Genomic DNA, 19479 nt, shown 5'->3' with positions numbered 1-19479 from the left:
CCAATCAGGGAATGGAAACAATACCATGTGACTTAGGCAAGCAATCAGATGTCATAAATAATGACAGGGAAGGGATTTTCAAACCTTTTTCCAACATGGCCCACAAATCAGAGACAACATCTAAATTCCATCATTTTTAAACCTGTGGGTCCAAATTGCAAACTGAGCCAAGTTTCAAATCTCTTTGCACATGCAATCAGCTGGTGTCACATGCACCTGTCTCTCTCTCTATGAAATTACCTACTTGGTCCATGTACACTTATTTTGCAAGCACAACCCAGGTGCTTATCTTTGACAATTTGGCCTTTTAATTCCACAGGTTTTGTTTTGTATTTAGCAAAATCAGGCTGAGCAAAGTGAAAGCTCCAACTGTAACTATTAACAATAATAAAACAATGATTCATGGCTCTTGGTATTTTAATTTTTTAATCTAATCCCCTCCTCCCCTTTTGGTGAATGTCTCACATCTGCTGTATCAAGAAACGGACAGCAGAACACATGCTGAAAGAATTAATCAAATGAATGACATGAAATATCAACTGCCTCATTTTCTTATTAGAGGGCTGCAGTTTAGCTGGCAGAGTGGAGAGGAACTGGCAAATTGGACCGGGACCTTTAATTTCACGGATGGTGGAGCAGTGAAGAGTGGCAGTGACACAGGCACCAGGTACAGACACAAGAGAATGACTATGGAGGGGAGAACTCCAATCGATGTAGATCTCTCTTTGTACAAACTGGGAGTATCAGCATATATAACAGGGGCCAGATTCACCAGGCCACTCCACGTGTTTTGCACCAGGACATACTGGTGAACCTAGACCTTGATATTTATATAGTTGTAATTGTAATTCCCTGTAGTAGAATTGTTAGGGTGCCTATTAGAAAAAAATCATTCTGCCAAGATGTTGCTATTCCCTTTATTTACTCTATTTTGAAAACTCTTTTTTCTTAAAACCAATTGAAATCCCAAAAAGAGTTACCGTAGAGGTGTTGTTTTAACTTGTACGGAAGGAATGCCAGTGCCTTAATCTACTCCCATTGTTTATTAACCGTTTGCTAAACACTAATATTTATCTATATATCTATATCTATATCTATATCTATATCTATAGCTGGTGGTTAAATGAAACACAGTTTGTATTATAAGGTGATTTCACCAATTTGGGCCCCAGCTCTGCTGTCAGGTTCACATGGACCAATCCTTGTATCCATGCAGAGCCCCATTGAGGAGGAAAATTATTCACCTGCATAGATCCAGTTGCAGGACTGGGGCCAATACTGAGACTGTCCTCATGAGAATGTGGGTCTGTGTTATTGCCCCCAACCTCAGAGGCTGGTCCATATAAGAGATTCATGAGTCTGTTACTGTTCCCAGCTAGGGGACTTAGTTATTTAGTTCAAGCAATAGAGGTTTATGTATTCAGTGCTATTAGTCTTGAGGTCAAATCATGCTGTTGGCCAGTCAGGGATGGTTACACAAATTGTTACCCAACGTGGGGGTGCCCTCGACTCCTACTGACTTCAAAGGGAATTGTGAGTGCTGACCCTCTGGCAGCATCAGGTACAGTATATAGAAGGGAAGCTCTTAGAAACACAGTTAAGGAAAAAAATGTAATAATAACAAAAAAAGCCAAGCCAGATGGAATTTCTGGGTATAAATACAGCGCTAGAGAGTCTGGATAAATTAAACTCTCTGAGTGAAATATCATCATAGAGTATTTCAGTAACCATACCCCACTACATCTAGGGAACTGACAGCATTTGAAAGGCAAATGGAAGTACAAAGGCTGTCCTGTCAAAATGATACTGTCGCACTCAACTAAAGCAGCTCTCTGCAATTCCTGTTAGGGATCCCTGAGCTGTAATGTGATACCATATCAGTGCTACCAGTCACTCATTCTGTTTAACTAGACAAGGGAGCCTTATGAAAAGGACCAACATAACTGCATTTTTAGCCCCTGGGCTAAAATGGTTGGTTTACATATTTTTAAATTTCATTTGTTGTATTGATCTTTGTTTATATTCTTTGTGTATATATTTACAGTCCACATATGCAAAGTCTTCAGTCTGGGCACTTGGCATATGAGAAAACAGCATGAGACACAAAGAAAGAAATCTTCTTGCTGAAAATTAATAAAGGTAGAGATTTCCTCCCCTAAGCACCCTTGATAGATGCAATTGGACTATGCTTTATAGTGGTGTTGGAGAGTGAGAACTCTTGACTATGTTGTTCCAAGTAGTTATAAGGGATTAAGAGATTAAGAATTTGGATCTGATTTTCAACCTGCTTACTCCCGCAAAAATTAGTGTCTCAGTTCAGATCCAGTCTATTATACAAACAGGCTGTATATGTGAAATTCAGATCTGGATGTCAAACCCCACTGAAGTCCAGTGCCAAATGCATGCACCTTTGACCACCTCATAGTAAATGTGATTTATTGCATAATCTAGTTTATCAGAGAGTATCACCTCCTTGTAAAGTGTGTATGTAAATATTTATAGCAATTTGAATAGATATTATAATTATATAAAACTAACACACCTCTGACCAATGCAGAGCTCTATGATGTATATAAATAATGTGTGTCAGTGTATGCAGCACTGAAGGTCGCAGGGTATGGGGGGGGGTCGTCACTTCTGCACTGCCTTCAGAGCTGGGCTCCCCGCCAGCAGCCACGGAGCTTCCTGTAGCTGGGGGAGGTTCCCGGAGCTGGATCTGACCCTGACCTGGGAGCAGCCCCTGCAGGGGAAGAGGAAGTTCTGGCCCTCCCCAGCCCGTCCAGGACTAGTAGGTGGAGCCCAGCGCGTGGTAGGAGCCCCCATCCCCTGCAATAGCCATGTTCCACAGGGGAGATCAGATTTCACAGTCCGTGAATTTGGCAGTGCCTCACCTTGCTGGACTCAGCTCTTAACAGAGAAGGGGCCAAAATTCTTCATGAGAGAGAACCAGGAAGAGCCCAAGGTATTGCTTGTGATGCTAGAAAGGGAGATGGAAAAAAAACATTTGATGTTATAAGATTTGTCATGTGCTTTGATAGGACCCCCGGGGGGATCATATGGATAACAAGATCAGCTGCTTATTTCAAGCAGACTGATGGGAATGAACTTGATTAAAAGAAGCAAACGGCAGTGTATTCAAAATGAGAGGGTTCTGAAAGGATGGAATTTCCCTGCAGCCTCCCCCATCACGGCATGTCACAAAGGAGCTGATGTGGTCTGGATGCATCACCCTAGAAAGCAAAGAGAGACCAAAGGCTCCCAATTTCCAAAAATTAGATTAAAGACATTATTTCTAAAGCTGTACTGATGTTGACACATTGTGTCCTGGGCATGCCTTCTGAAGAGAATACATGACAGTCCATGTTACTGTTGACATTACCAGCAGTCCCTCTCAGAGCAATCAATAACAACGTAAATGACCCTGAAAGTTTGGAGGCTGTGGTATTCTTATCAGTACTGTTACATAATGTCCTCTGCAGGGAGAGTTTACTCTGGATTAATAGACAAACAATGGGCTACTAGTCTGAACTTTTGATGCTTCCTCAAGGACTGCTTTTTCTTAGTTCCTGCTGATACTCCTACCACTGTTGCAATGTAGGTGTAAGTATCAGTTTGAAGTGACCATGCAGTTGTGGGAGAATATATTGTAAGGAACGATTCTGCAATGGCAGGACTAGGCGTTAGGTCAATTACCATCTCTGTTGTCTGTGATAAGCATATTGAGCAGCTGCGCTAAATAGTGCTAAATCCCAAAGGAGCAATGTGTTATATGTGGGAAGAGGAGGTCAAAATCAGAATTCTACTGAACAGGAGATGAGATCTGTTGCCAGGAGGACACAGACAGGAAGAGCTAGTAGTGGTGAAGAGGGCACCCCTTGGAATGACCATCATAATCTTAACAGTGCAGATGTGTGAATTGTCTGCAGATGTCATGGGGCTTTACATAAGAACATAAGAATGGCCGTACTGGGTCAGACCAAAGGTTCATCCAGCCCAGTACCCTGTCTACTGACAGTGGCCAATGAAGGAGTGAACCTAAAAGGTAATGATCAAGTGATCTCTCTCCTGTCATCCATCCCCACCCTCTGACAAACAGAGGCTAGGGACACCATTCCTTACCCATCCTGGCTAATAGCCATTAATGGACTTAACCTCCATGAATTTATCCAGTTCTCTTTTAAACGCTGTTATAGTCCTAGCCTTCACAACCTTTCTCACATGATTCCAGAATGGAGACATCCCTGAAATCCAACAAGAGGAACCAATGACATCCCTAAGAGCTAGTCTATACTAGAATCGCTACAGTGGTGCAGCTGTACTGATGTAGCTGTGCCACTGTAGTGCAGCCAGTGCTCTCTGCTGGCGGGAGAGAGCTCTCTCATTGGCTTAATAACGCCGCATCCCTGAGCAGCGGTAGCTTTGTCAGCGGGAGAGCATCTCCCGCTAACATAGCGCCGTGCACTCTGGCGCTTAGGCTGGTGTAACTTACGTTGCTCAGGGCAGTAGCTCAGCTTTTCCACACTCCTGAGTGTCTTAAGTTATATCAAAGTAAGTGCTAGTGTGTGCAAACCCTAAGATTCACTCAGGTGGGGATGCATGTGGCTAGGGTCATCATCAGTGCACAGCCTGTGGTGCAGATCAGGAGCTAAAAGCTAGAGGCCCCTCTTAGTGATGAGTGAACATCCACAGTTTGGGAATTCAGGTCCAGTGTGGGGAAGCATCCGAATGTTTGGATGCTTGACTGAACCCCTAGAATTTGGAAAACTGGCCAAAAATCTCATGGGAACAGCTTTCCTATTGGTATCTTGACACTTCTGATGCTGTCTCTAATCTTTAAGTGGAGAAGCTTGTGGAAATGGAAGAAAACTAAGTTAGCCAAACATTTCAGAACCTCATAAAAGGTTTGGTTCTAAAAACTAGTGAAGATTCAGGGGGGTCAGAGAGTCACAGATTTTTAAGGTCAGACGGGACCATTATAATCATATAATATGACCTCCTGTATAACACAGGCCACAGAACCTCACCTAGTAATTTCTGCAATAAGCCTGTAATTTCTGTTTTGAGTGATAGTGTATCTTTTACACAGATAATCAGTCTTGATGTAAAGACTTCAAGTGATGGAAAATTGACCGCATCCCTCAGTAAACTGTTCCAATTGCTAATTACCCTCACTGTTAAAAATTCATAACTTATTTCTAGTCTGAATTTGTCTAGCTTCAGCTTCCAGTCATTGGATCTCATTATGCCTTGTTCTGCTATATTAAAAAGCCATAAACATCAACTCCAGCCAGGGGTGCTTAGCAGCTCTGCGAATCAGCACCTCCCGCACAGCCCGTCTGCCAGTGGGCCTTGGGGATCAGCTCCTCCCCATCCCTCCCAGCGACTCCTACCCTCTGCAATCAGCTGTTCAGTGGCATGCAGGAGGCACTGGGGGAGAAGGGGAAAGGGTGGGATTGGAGTGGGGGTGGGAAGAGGCAGGGTGAGATCTAGGGCAAGAGGTGGAGTGGTGGTGGGGCCTGCAGCAGAGTGGGGTTAGAGCATCCCCTGGGAACCAAGGAAGGCGGCGCCTATGTAAAGAGCCATCTACCATCAAAAATCTCTTCCCCGTGTATGTACGTACATGTCTTCCAGGATGAAATCACCTCTTAACCTTCTCTTGGATAAATGAAATAGACTGAGCTTCTTAAGTCTCACGCTATAAAGTACATCTCCAATCCTTGATTCATTCTTGTTGCGCTTTTCTGAACCCTTTCCAATTTTCCAACTTCCTTTTTGAAAAGTGGACCCCAGACCTGGATAGAGTATTCCAGTAATGGTCTCCCAAAGCCATATATAGAGGTAACACAATCTCCCTACACCAATTGATATTCCTCTGCATGGGTACTGGAACTAAGGGTGCTGGTGGTGCTGCCCCCTCTCCTCCCCCCAGCTGGAAGTGGTTTCCATTATATGCCGGGTTTACAGTTTGGTTCAGTAGCTCTCAGCATCCCCACTATAAAAATTGTTCCAGCGCCCCGGTTTCCCTGTGTATACACTTGAAGATAGTGCTCAGCCTCTTAGTTATAGTATCACCTTGGGAGCTTATGTTAAATTGGCTATCTACCATTACGCCTAAATCCTTTCCAGTGTCATAGTCTGGCAGTGCTCTTCTTTCCAAAACATGTTCACCCATCCCTAGCCCTTACCGTTGCCACTGCTCTTAATTTTTTAGTGCTATTAATATATGCCTGCTTACCATAATGAGAGTAGATGGTACTATCTGCGGCTCATCAAACCCACTGCTTTGTGGGTAGCCCAGGAGGGTGTAAGGCTAAGGGAACGATCCCGGACAGAAAAGTCCCAGTGCCTTGTGGGTGAATTCAGGAGAATGTAAGGCTATGAGAGTAAATTTAGACAGAAAATCCGGAGTGGAGCCCCAAAGGCGCTCAGGTACTAACATTTTAGTATCTGCAGCGGATTGGGTACCAGATATATTGGTTCTTCCTTTCCTATGGATTTTACCGATGATGCTAAAACGGGGGACCTGATGCATGAGCAACTCAGGGCCTCCATATCATTTGCCCAGGCTTGCGCCCTGGAGAGGTACTCCAGCTTTGCCTCGAACATCGACACAACATGGGAGGCAGCAGTCACCGGTTCTAAGCTCTTACTCGATTGGTGTAAAGTTGAGCGCCAGGGGCTGCCTCCGACGGAGGGAGAGATCATCGTATCTCACTGGACAACTATTGCCAGCCATAAAACTGGGCAGTCCCCAGACAATAGAGTGTTGTACCACCACAATCTGCCTGCTTCAGTGGGTGATTAGAGCTTAGAGTTTTTTATAACATGACAAGTGGATTGTAATCAGTGCACCGGGCAAATCAAGTAAAAGAAAGAAAACATCCTTAAAGATAGGGTGCTGGAACGTCCGCACCATGCCAACTGGATTATCTGAGGACCTTCAGCAGATCAAAGATGCACGTAAAACTGCTGTGGTCAATGACAAGCTGAAAGAACTCAATTTGGATATCTTGTCCCTCCAAAAAACACAGCTAGCATCAAGTGGATCTCTCAGAGAAAACGACTACACATTTTTCCGGTAGGGGAAAAGTGCAGAAGAAACGCGAGAGCTTGGAGTGGGGTTTGCCATCAAGAAATCACTTCTGGGGATGATTGAGCCACCTACAGATGGATCAGAGATAATTTTGGTACTATGCTTGTTCACATCTGAGGGCCCAGTCAAACTTGTGAGTGTGTATGCCCCAAGACTCGACTCGTCTTCTGACATCAAGGACCAGTTCTATGGCCAGTTGAACCCTGTAAGATGTGAGTATCCCAGAGCTCAGGCTAGAGTGGTGGAACGTCTGCCCCACACTGGCTCATAAGGGGTTAATAGAGCCCCTGGGAGACTGCCAGGAAGCAGCCAATCAGAGGGGGGCTGGGAGGAGCAGCCAATCAGGGCAGGGCTGGCCCATATAAGAAGGGCTGCAGAGCAGCTTCAGTTACTCCCTGGAGCTTGAGGAGGGAGGAGGACTAGCTGCCTTGCAGGCAGAAGGCAGCAAGCACCCTGGACATAATGGTGCTTCAGGCAGAGACCCAGGGATCTAAAGGTAGCTCCTGGCAGGCTGCAGGGATCTGCAGGCTGAGGCCCTGAGGCAAGGGCAAAGAGGGTGCTGGGGCTGCGGAGAAGTGGCCTAGGGAAATCTACAGATGAGTCAAAGGGGATGCAGCAAGTGGCAGCCATCTGCAGGGTCCCTGGGCTGGGACCCAGAGTAGTGGGCAGGCCCGTATCCCCCTCATCCCCACTTGCCACTGAGGAAGCGGCTGGACTGAGGGACTACGATACTGTCCCCTGGAAGGGGGGAACATGGAGTGTGGCACAGCCGGAGGGCTGTGTCGTGAAGAGGATGCTGTGGTCCTGGGAGTGACATGGGTCCCAGGAGCAGAAGTGATGTTGCCGAGACATCACCAGTAGAGGGCGGACTGACATACAGAGCGAATCCCCAGGGCAGCCAGCAGGAGGCGCCGCAGTGGTGAGTTGCACCCCATCACACACCACAATTGAACAGCTCCTTAACCTGAGCCCCGTAAGCCTGAGTCAGCTGGCACGGGCCAGCCAGAGGTGGCTAATTGCAGTGTAGACATACCCTGTGTAGCTTGAAACTTCTCTCTCACCGACAGAAGTTGGTCTAATAAAGGATATCACCTCACCCTCCTGGTCTCTCTGATGTCCTGGGACCAATATGGCTGCAACAACACTGCTTAAAACACAGGCATGGCACATGGTTTCATGAGCCATGCCAAGACCCGGCAAACACGCATCAGCAGTAGGCTGTGTAGGCAGGGGCGGCTCTAGGTATTTTGCCGCCCCAAGCACGGCAGGCAGGCTGCCTTTAGCGGCTTGCCTGCGGGAGGTCCCCGGTCCCGCGGATTCGGCGGCAGCCTGCAGGAGGTCCGCCGAAGCCGTGGGACCAGCGGACCCTCCGCAGGCATGCCGCCGAAGGCAACCTGCCTGCCGCCCTCGTGGCAACCAGCAGAGCGCCCCCCCCATGGCTTGCCGCCCCAGGCACGCGCTTGGTGTGCTGGTGCCTGGGCCACCCCTGGGCATAGGGCATTGTTTTTCACTGCCTTTCTGGTTACAGGCCTACAGCAGTGTTGCAAAATAGACAGTCTTGGCTTGCTAGACATTTTTGGCCGACAGCTGCTGCTTCTTAATTTTTCCCCACAAGGTTTTCTTTTAAGGACCCCAACAGGGAGTGGTGGGTGGAACAGCCCTTCCTCTTATTCTTTTCCACACACCAATTTTGGTCTATTGATTTTTTCAGTCCCCCACTTTTCTTATTTACCAGGCATGCTGTTAACACAGTCTTTGAATTAAACCGACTAGGCCTTTTTTGTTCAGACTAATTTAGTCTTTCTGTCTCCCTTTCCCACCTTCTCCCCTTAACTATTATTACAGTGTTGTGACATTAAATGGACTTTTACTACCACCTTACACTTGATCTTACAATTAGGATAAGTTTGTAGGCCCAGTTATTACAACACACACCACCCCCACACAAGTCACTCCTTCACTTTAAAGACCCTTCCCAATATCAAGCTACCACTGATAGTTTATCAGACTGCAGAAACAGCATGCAAAGCAATGTGACTTTTTTGTCCCATGCCTCTAGAGGAGTGTAAGTTGATCCACACGCTGTATTGTTCCCACTTCCTTGCCAGTTCTGAGCTGCTATGGAAACAGGAGATTCCATTTGGCAATAGTATGTTCTCAGGTGTTCTCTTTCACAGATACCATATGAAAGGTTATTTCACTTAACATCAGAGGCCAGAGTCTTGCACTCAGTGGTACTGGTGCAATCTCATTCTAGTTAACAGGGCTTCACTGGTGTAGAATGAGAGCAGAGCCAGAACTTCTGGGTTCTCATTCTGGCTCTGCCACGCCAGTTATTTAACCTCTGCATTAGCTTCCTCATCTGTAAAATTGGGAAATTACCTACCTACCTTTCAGGGATATGGTGAGGATTAGTTTCTATTTGGACAGCCGTTGGAAGATGTAAAATGCTAGGGAAGCGTTGCCGTGTGGATAACAAATCTGGGGTCAGAATTTAAAAGGAGATAATACATTTATCAATTTATTTGGGCCAAATCCTGAAATCTCTGTTAATGGCCAAGCCTTGCAAGCCTTATTCTAGTATTCACATTGAACTATTCATGTGAGGAAGGTAAGAGAGACTGGGCCCTCACTCAGATCCTCCTCTGAAGTCAATAGAGCTTTCCCCTTATTTAGAGCTTCATAAAAGCCCGCAGGACCTGGTCCTTGACTTCTCATTTTCTTAGCCACCGGAAGGCGTTTCATTTGGAGAAAAGCTTGTTCTTCCTGCAGTGAGATCATAATCCTGTCCATATGGCATCAGGATCCCTTGCTGTGGAAGTGTGACTTGTAGTCATCACAAACTGAGCGTGCTGACTTAGATATACAAGCCAGTAGGAGAGAAAGCGCTCGTTTAAAGACACACATCTGATAACGACACTTAACGATATTTTTAAAATCTGCACAACATATCTAATGAACCGACGCCCCAAAAGTAGAGTCCCTCTAGGGCAGGACTGAGGTTGCAGACATAATTGATGGAGCATGATCAAGGAGATCTTGAAGGTTCAAGGAGAAGAGGTAACTTAACTGCAGTTGATCAAAGAGCTAAGAGTTACAGTCCTCACAGCTTCTTGTCAAACTGTCTTAAATGGGCTATCTTGATTATCACTACAAACGTTTTTTTCTCTCCTGCTGACAACAGTTCATCTTAATTAATTAGCCTCTTAGAGTTGGTTTTGCAACTCCCACCTTTTCATGTTCTCTGTATGTATACATCTCCTCACTATATGTTCCATTCTATGCGTCCGATGAAGTGGGCTGTAGCCCACGAAAGCTTATGCTCAAATAAATTTGTTAGTCTTTAAGGTGCCACAGGTACTCCTGTTCTTTTTGTGGATACAGACTAACACAGCTGCTACTCTGAAAAAAGTAGCCAATGCATGAGCACGGTGCCAATTCCTCCTATCAGTAGTGAACTCAAAAGCTGCACAGCTGTAAATAAAAGCATGAAGGAGAAATGAAGGTTAGAGAGGAAGAAAGCCTCAGCTCGTAAAAGCTGGAAGACCACAGTGCAAATCACATTTCATTTCACTACTGAGAGTCATACAGAAAGAATCCTCTTCCTGCACTTGCAGCTGTAGGTGTTGTTTTAAGACCTGGGATTTGATGCTAGAGAGAGACGTCAAATATTAGATAACCAAAAGTGACCTGAATGTACCTACAGTAGTTTGTAAACAAAGTGTATAGTGTACCACTGTGAGAAAATCTAACCCAGTGTGTTTGCATCTTTGGGCCTGTTACAGCTCCTGTACGTGTGCTGTATGTTTTGATATAGTTCGATTCATTTTGGACTTAGGTGAAGATTCATGTATTTTTGTGTCAGTGTGTATATTTTTGCATCAGTGTGTATTTTCAGTTAATTGGTGGTCTTGGGGGTGGGGGACAAAAATTACTCAGGTTTCCAGAGATGGGGAAAAAGGTTAAAGTAGAGAGAAGTGACATTCTGGGCATGCATTGTAAAAACTTCTTTGAATTCATGGAAGAACGATCATTGTTCTTGGGAAGGTAGAACATCGAGCCCCACTGGGTAAAAGGGATGGCTGTTGAGTGTCTGTCAGTGAGAACGTGCACCTGGGTAATCAATAGTCTAAAACAAAATAAAATGTACCCCGCTGTCATTTCTTAGCTATCTGTCAAGTTTAGACTAATGAAGAGAACAGAGAGGACAGATTTCTGTCATGTTACCTATTTGTGCTAATTATACTACTTAAAAGCCTAGTGCCTCGTCAGTTGCAAGGAATTGCATAATGTAGAGTGGGAGTTAATAGGCAGAACCTTCACTTATAATATAGTGAGTGGGTGAAGGTACAGTGCCTCTCATGGGAAAGTACCACACACCGCAGTTCTGAGGGCAGAGGCCTACCTGCATTTCAGCAAGCTGCCTCTATTAAAAGCAAATAAATAGAGCAAATGCTACTGGGGAGAAAGAGAGGCAAATAGGATTTTAATATGTGTTTAATAGATACCATTTTAGGGGGCTTTTAAAGCTGTGACAACTGGGGACTGGATAACCTGGTGCTAGAGGACTTTGTCTGTGGGTTCATGGTTCAAATCCAGATTAGGGTGATAGTCTACGTGACAGTTGTTCCATGGCTTACGTGAGATGAGCTGCTTTCAAATCAGTTTCTACTGCTCCAACATCTCAATCACGGTTAATACCCTCTTCTGGCAGTCTCATCATAAAGAGTAATGGTTGGACTGGCATGGAGACTGAGCCACCTTTTACAGGTGGTCCCTCCTGCTGAATAGGGCTGCTAAATTTCTAATCTCACAAAACCAAACATCCTTGCCTCGCCCCTGCCCCGCCCCTTCTCTGGGGTTTTCACTGGGCTGGGGTTGGGGCAGGGGATTGGGATGCAGGAGGGGTGCAGACTCCGAGGTGAGGCCAGAAATTAGGAGTTGAGAGTGTGGGAGAGAGCTCTGGGCTGGGTCAGGGTACGGGAGGGGATGAGGACTCTGGATGGGGGTGCGGGCACTGGGGTGGGGCCAGGAATGAGGGGTTTGGAGTGCAGGAGCGGGCTCAGGGCTGAGACAGGGGATTGGGGTGTGTGAGGGGGTGCAGGCTCCAGGAGGGAGTTTGGGTGTGGGAGGGGGCTCAGGACTAGGGCAGGGGGGTTGCGGTGTGGGAGGGAGTGTGGAATCTGGGGAGGGGTCTCAGGGCTGGAACAGGGGGTTGGGGTGCAGGCTCTGGAAGGGAGTTAGGGTGTGGGACGGGGTTGGGGTGTGCGCTCCAGCTCTCCCGGAAGCAGCCGGCATGTTTGGCTCCTAGGGGGCGGGGCAGCCAGGCGCCTCCATGTTCACAGGCGCCACCCCCTGCAGCTCCCATTAGCCATAGTTCCCGGCCAATGGGAGCTGCGGAGTCAGTGCTCGGGATGGGGGCAGCACGCGGAGCTTTCCTCATTGCCTCTGTGCCTATGGGATGCAGGGATATGCCAGACTCTTCCGGGAGAGCTGCACAGAGCCAGGGCAGGCAGGGAGCCTGCCTTAGCCCTGCTGCACCCCCGACCACACTTTTAATGGCCCAGTCAGCAGTGCTGACCGGAGCCGCCAGGGTCCCTTTTCAACCAGGCGCTCTGGTCGAAAACCAGACCCCTGGCTACTCTATCATCAAGTGATACTGTGGCAGGTGATTAATCTGCGAGCAGCAAGAACAACAGGCTGGAGCAGATAGCTGGGCCCAGCCCTGCAGGCCAGAGCTGCCAGTACGAGGTGAGTGCCGAGCAGGCTCAGCCCCCCAAGAAATATGTTCACCAGCCGCCTGTGTAGCAGACAGTCCGAGGAGCCAGGCTGCGAATCCCTTGTTCTCACAAGATCGTGCTGAAAGCAATGAGGCTGTTTGAGAAGTGAGGTGCTACTCAGGGAGAATAAGGGGATCACAATATGGCCCTCTAATCTTTTCAAATATTAATTAATGGAGTTCCTCTGTTAGAAATGCAGTACTATTACTGGGGTTTCCTTTCATCGTGTAGGCACTGTTCAGTTAGTAGAATCCCTTCCCTCACCCCATTCCCCTTGGTTTATAACACATCCTTTCTCTTCTCACTGTCTGGCTTGGCTGTTTGTGTAAACAGGAAATGACCCCGGGGGATCTCTGGGACTCAGGACATTTCATACATAGCTCATAAGTGCCATCTCCCTCTCTGACGGAAGCCAGCTCCCCCTTTCCCCCTGCAGGATTACCATATGGTAACGTGAGCTGTTTGACATTGGAGCTGGGGTTCTCTAATTTAGGAAACGGACACAGAACAGCATGGAAAGAAGAGTGTTCATCTGGATTTTAACAATTTCTTTCAGTCTCCAGGGACTTACTATATATTCTGTTCATTCGGGGTGATACTCACCCCTGTGCAGAAGGCCAGCACCAGGTCTACACACGCTTTGTGTCCCACATAAGCCCCTACGGATTGAGTGGTGCCTACCTTGTGGTGGGCGTTAGCATGGCGTTGCGTTTCATCCTCTAGCTGTGGAGTGAAATGGGCACATTCAGGGTTGCCCTCTCCTCTCGCTCACAGCAGTCTAAGTAAGGAGTGACTCCAGTGAACTCAGTGGAGCTGCGCTGCTGAAAAATCTAGTGTCAGAGGAGAGTCAGGCCCGCAGTTTATAGTTGCTGTTTTGTACTACAGCAAAATACTGTCATTGATCACTCACCCTGCCTTACTGGGTTACTAGTATTGCTTGGGGAGGGATAGCTCAGTGGCTTGAGCATTGGCCTGCTAAATCCAGGGTTGTGAGTTCAATCCTTGAGGAGGCCACTTAGGGATCAGGGCCAAAAATCAGTACTTGGTCCTGCTAGTGAAGGCAGGGGGCTGGACTCCTTGATCTTTCCAGTTCTAGGAGATAGGTATATCTCTTATTATTGTTGAGAGACTGGAAAGAACAGGTGGCAGAGGCCAATGGGAGAGAGGGGTGGCTCACGTTCATAGCCATTGCAAGGACAGGCTGGACTCTGCGGTATGTACATGAGTACAGTCTGGCTCATTGTCTCCCTCTGGTGCTCAGACCATGTAAAGAGCACCCCACATGCTATAAAAACTCCATGGCCACAATTGTTTTTTTGGGTATAAAAGCCAGGACTTGCATTAGGGAGTAGCAAGCAGGGCAATTGCCTGGGGCCTCATGCCACAGGTGCCCCCATGAAGCTAAGTTGCTCAGGCTTTAGCTTCATTCCCGGGTGGTAGGCTCAGAGCCCTGGGCTTCAACCCCACATGGTGGGGCTTTGGCTTTCAGCCCTGGGCCCCAGCAAGTCTAATGCTGGCCCCGCTTCATGCTCCCCCCGCCAAAACCTACTCATGGCCCCTCCAGGGGGCCTCAGACCCCTGGCTGAGAACCACTGCTTAAGCAGCAGTGAGCCATGCTTTTTAGATCTAGAGGGACTGGGTCCAAATCCCACAGATGACCCAGGTGTCATTAATACTCAGTCCCTGTGCCTGTCTATATGCAGTGGAAGTGCACTGCATTATGCTTCAAAAACAGCAGTAACTGGTGGGGCTTGGTAGTGTTTCCTGACTGCAGCCTCAGCCTGGTAAGAGAAGCTGCATAATAGTTCTGCGACCAAAAAGATGTGATACCAACACTGATTCCTTATAGAGATAAGATAAATTGGCATGAGCCAGATTTAAATCTAAGTGTGTCCACAAAAGATTTGCACTGGTTTAACCAAATCAACTGTTAAATCAATGTATGGTTAGACTGGTGTAACTTTGAATATAGGTGAGGCCCTAGACACCCTTACCTTCTTTTGGAGCTATGAGTGTTCATTACTTCTTCAGATTGGATGTCCCAAGATGGGTTCCCAAAATTTAAGGTGCTTCTGATTGCTTGAACTACCAAGAGAAGTAACTTTTTCCATGAATGTTTCAAAGAAACAGTTATTGGAAACTTACTATTTTGATGCCAATTTACTTAAAAATAATGTTAAAAATGTGTTAGGAACCAACCCACATTCCAGTTGTATTCACAATATATGGCCACAAAGTGGAAAACCCTTGTACTTTTCTTCCTTATGGAAAATACAAAATGCATAGTAAATTAAGTCTGTAGTTATAGATTCATAGCATTTAAGGCCTGAAGACAACATTATAATCATCTAGTCTGACCTCGTGCATAGCACAGGCCATAGTATTTCCCCAATAATTTCTGCATTAAGCCTATAACTTCTGTTTAGGCTAGAGTGAGTCTTCTAAAAGATAAATGATTTTGATTTACTGACTTGCAGTGATGAAATGGTACTTAAAGATTTAGGCAGATAGGGAGCTTGGTTTGAAATCATTATTCTGCCTTTGGTAGTTCCAGTATGTTTTCATTAAATTTCGTAGACAGCATGGGCTCCCTCTGGTGTCTAATTTGAATATCTGAAATTTAATTTAATTTGCCCTTTCATCCCAGCCCAACAGATAGTGTAGGTAGGTTTAACTGAGAAAGCTGTGTTTTCATTTCTGTGTTTTCATCAAAAACTTGATTATCAGTCTACTCTTATTTGTGATGTAGATTAGTAAATCCACTTAAATGATTAAATCCACTTCTTACCATTTAAATCCTTGTTTTCTAAATTAAAAGGATCTCAGATCAAAAACATGTACTAAGGCGGGGGCGGGGAATCCAAAGAAAATGTCAACTGCTTAAAATTGTGATATTGACAAGAAGAACCAAACTCAGAATGCTATTCCTGTCATGTAGAAATTGTAGCTTTCATCCTATGAAAAGACACCGGGGCAGAGCTTAAAAAAGTGCTTTGTGCCCATTCAGGCCTGTAAATGAAGGGGGACAGATTTTCAAAAGTGCTCAGCACCCAGCAGCAACCCACTGCTGTCCTTGTCTTTAGTGGGAGCTGCTGGGTACTGACCACTTGAAAATATGGTGACTTCACCTAGGTGCCTAATCAGGCGCTGAGCAGTTTTGAAAACCTGGCCACTTATTTAAACTGGCTAACTGGAAAGTGGTGGTGGGAGCTCTCTCTTGAAAATCTGACCATTAGCATTTGAGTTTCTAAAGGGACAGGGACGCTTGGCATTTTGCAGTCACAGATGGTACCAGTGTTTTGCTTTTGTGTAATAACTTTGCTCTATCCTGGGGCATAGACCTTGCAGTCCCAAAAGGGACAGGGAACACTGGCATTGGCTTCAGGCGTGCTTCCCTTGATAAACAAAGTTATATTTCAGAATCTAACAATATTTTTTGTAACCTTTATTATTTTTGTCCTTGTTCTTCCTTAGGTACTTTGAGTTTTATGAAGGGCCTTTTGAATACAACTCCACCAAATGCCTGGAATTAAGACAGGATATCATTGAGGTGAAAGTGCTCTCTATGTAAGTATGAGCAGTTGCTTTATAAAATGGTTGCCCTGTCAGGCGGGTTACAAACACATGTATAATGAGGGGGCCAAAGACACATCTCCAAGGAGCAGGGATTTTGAGCTTCCATGTCAAAGTAATGGGGATTAAGAACTTGATCCCCAGTGGAGGCAATGGGGTTCTTTCCATTCATTTCAGTGGGCTTTGGGCCAGGCTCAGTGCCACCGCCTGAATTTGATTAATTTAAGCAGCATATGTTTTCATCTATAATAGTCTGTTCAGGGCCCTCTACTGAGATCATATCGTGTGTTTTTATTTGCCAAGTAATTTAAACAATTCAGTAGCATAGCACGATTCTGTCATTTGATCAATGCAGTATCAGTATTCTGTCTTGTATGGTCCCACAGGGACGTCAGGAAATGTATCAGTTGTCTAAGAGGATTATACATCCCTGAAAAGGGGTTTTAAAACATAATAAAAAGGTAAAATAATAACTGATGTGAGGACAAAATGATCTTCTTCAGTCCACAGTGCATATTCCTTATTTTCACTACAGGCCTCCTTAGTACATGTTCAGCACATACTCCCATTGATATCCATGGGAGTTGTGCTCATGAAACAACTGCACAATAGGTCCACATTTGTCCATGTAGCAGCTGGAAGCGCGCTTCCCAGTGCAGGCAGTCAAGCACTAGTTCTGCTCAAGCTAGTACACTAAAAATAGAAAAGTAGTTGGGTGTAGCCTCTTGAGTACAAACCTGCCTGGACTGCCTAGGTGCATTCTCGGGCAGCTAGCCCAGGCAGCTGCCTGAGCTATCTTTAGCTACACCGCTATGTTTAGTGCACTAGCTCTAATGCAGGGGTCGGCAGCCTTCGGCACGCGGCCCATCCAGGTAATCCGCTGGAAGGCCGCGAGATATTTTGTTTACATTGACCATCTACAGGCACGGCCCCCTGCAGCTCCCAGTGGTCGTGGTTCGCTGTTCCTGGCCAATGGGAGCTGTGGGAAGCAGTGGCTGGTCAACATAAACAAAATGTCTCACAGCCCACCAGTGGATTACCCTGCTGGGCCATGTGCCGAAGGTTGCCGACCCCTGCTCTAATGCATGCCTTTCTACCCACACTGAGAATCACTCTCCAGCTGCAGAGTAGACATACCCTGTGACTGAGTTCTAAGCTATGGAGAAGAGGAGTTTGACCTAGACGAAGTAACTTTAAAGTCTTCTCTACAAAACTGTAACAAATCCTGGAGAGATTCCACATGTAAATGAAAAACAGCCCAGATATTGGTTTAAACAATTATTTATTATTAAAAATAATGTGTCACCTTGAGAACAGTTTCAGAGTGGTAGCCATGTTAGTCTGTATCAGCAAAAACAACGAGGAGTCCTTGTGGCACTTTAGAGACTAGCAAATTTATTTGGGCATAAGCTTTCGTGGGCTAAAACCCACTTCATCAGATGCATGGAGTGAAAAATTCAGTAAGCAGTATATATATATAACAGCACATGAAAAGATGGGAGTTGCCTTACCAAGTTGGGGGTTCGGTGCTAACAAGGCCAATTCAATTAAGGTGGAAGTGGCCTATTCTCAACAGTTGACAAAAAGAGGTGAATATCAAGAGGGAAAATTACTTTTGTAGTGCTAATGAGACCAATGCAATCAAGGTGGACGTCGCCCATTTCTAACAGTTGACAAGAAGATGTGAGTATCAGCAGAGGGGAAATTGCTTTTTGTAGTGACCCAGCCACTCCCAGTCATGGTGTCCAGTACATTGGCCAAACCAGACAATCTCTATGCAAAAAAATAAATGGACACAAATCAGACATCAAGAATTGTAACATTAAAAAAACAGTAGGAGAACACTTCAGTCTCCCTGGACACTCAATAATAGACTTAAAAGTGGCAATTCTTCAATGAAAAAACTTCAAAAACAGACTTCAATGAGAAACTGCAGAACTGGAATTAATTTGCAAACTGGACACCATCAACTCTTTGTGCCTCAGTTTCTCCACCTGTAAAATGCGGATAATGACACTGACCTCCTTTGTAAAGCCCTTTGCGATCTACTGATGAAAATCACTATGAAAGAGCAAGGTATTATTATTGTTAAACGCAGATCAAGACATGTTTCCTGTCCTGGGCCCCAATTCAGCTAAGTAGTTAAGCATGTGCTTAAATTTCATTTACTTCAATGAGACCACTTGTGCACTTAAAATTAAGCATGTGCGCAAGTGCTTTGCTGAATCAGGGCCTTGAAGAGCTTTTGTTCTAAGACAAGACAAAGACAAGATAAAATTCTGGCTGGCAGATCAGATGAGGAAGGGACAGGAAAGGAGGAGGAACCCAACACACGCTACTCTTTGGATATTTCTGGCATGCTTTCAGTAGTGTGATAGGCAGGTCCATGCCAAACTCTGCAGTTTGCATTCTTTATGTAAGGAAATATGTTGGCACTCTTGGTGGTCCTGTGTGGCCCATTGCTACCCTCTTAAGGGGAGTGTCTGTAATGGGCATAGTTATAAGGACAGTTTTTCCCCTACCTTCTATCTTTCATGCTTTCTGACATGTATCACATTTGGCCTTTAACACATGATCCTGGACAAAATGCCTCCATCCATGGGTGGCGTATGAACCGCCCATTCGGGAAGGCTAGCCCCTGACCCCGCCCCTTCTGCCTGAGGCCCTGTCCCCCTCCCCAGCCCCGAGTGCCCCACCACGGCTGGAGGAGTCCCACACCAGCCACCCCGAGTCCTGGCTCACTGGCCGGCCCCAGCCGCCGCCAGCCCTGGGCTGCACCGGCCAGTTCTCCCCAGAGCCCCCAGATGCTAAACAGGCAGCTCGAGCACCCACACCAGCCAAGTCCCGGGCCACCAGCCAGCTGGACTGCTCCTGCTCCTGCCCCTGCCTGCTTCCGGGATGAGAAGCAGCCTGGGCTGGGGCCACGAGGGAAGAGTGGGAAGCAGGAGGGGGCCTCCAGGCAGGGCGTGGGCGGGTTCCCCTGGCCTGTGATACCCACCGCCCATGCCTCCATCCATAGCATATTCCAGCCCC

At 46.3% G+C, this 19479-nt stretch overlaps 1 protein-coding gene across 7 annotated transcripts in view; it reads left to right on the top strand.

Annotated features, from left to right (window-relative positions):
- Nucleotides 1-19479, top strand: part of ST8SIA5 (ST8 alpha-N-acetyl-neuraminide alpha-2,8-sialyltransferase 5) — a 104505-nt gene that overhangs the window by 57652 nt on the left and 27374 nt on the right. For 5 of the 7 annotated variants that reach the window (XM_039545096.1, XM_039545095.1, XM_039545097.1 and 2 more), the window contains exons 3-4: nt 560-667; nt 16348-16440. In XM_039545096.1, the coding sequence (XP_039401030.1) occupies nt 560-667; nt 16348-16440 (201 nt within the window). Of the gene's footprint in view, nt 1-559; nt 668-7663; nt 8013-16347; nt 16441-19479 lie in introns of those variants that run through there. The other 2 variants (XM_039545099.1, XM_039545098.1) reach the window with 2 other exon arrangements.

The sequence above is a fragment of the Mauremys reevesii genome, linkage group 6 (genome assembly GCF_016161935.1).
Source record: "Mauremys reevesii isolate NIE-2019 linkage group 6, ASM1616193v1, whole genome shotgun sequence".
Taxonomy (NCBI): Eukaryota; Metazoa; Chordata; order Testudines; family Geoemydidae; genus Mauremys; species Mauremys reevesii.
This window is presented reverse-complemented; position numbering and strand designations above follow the sequence as displayed.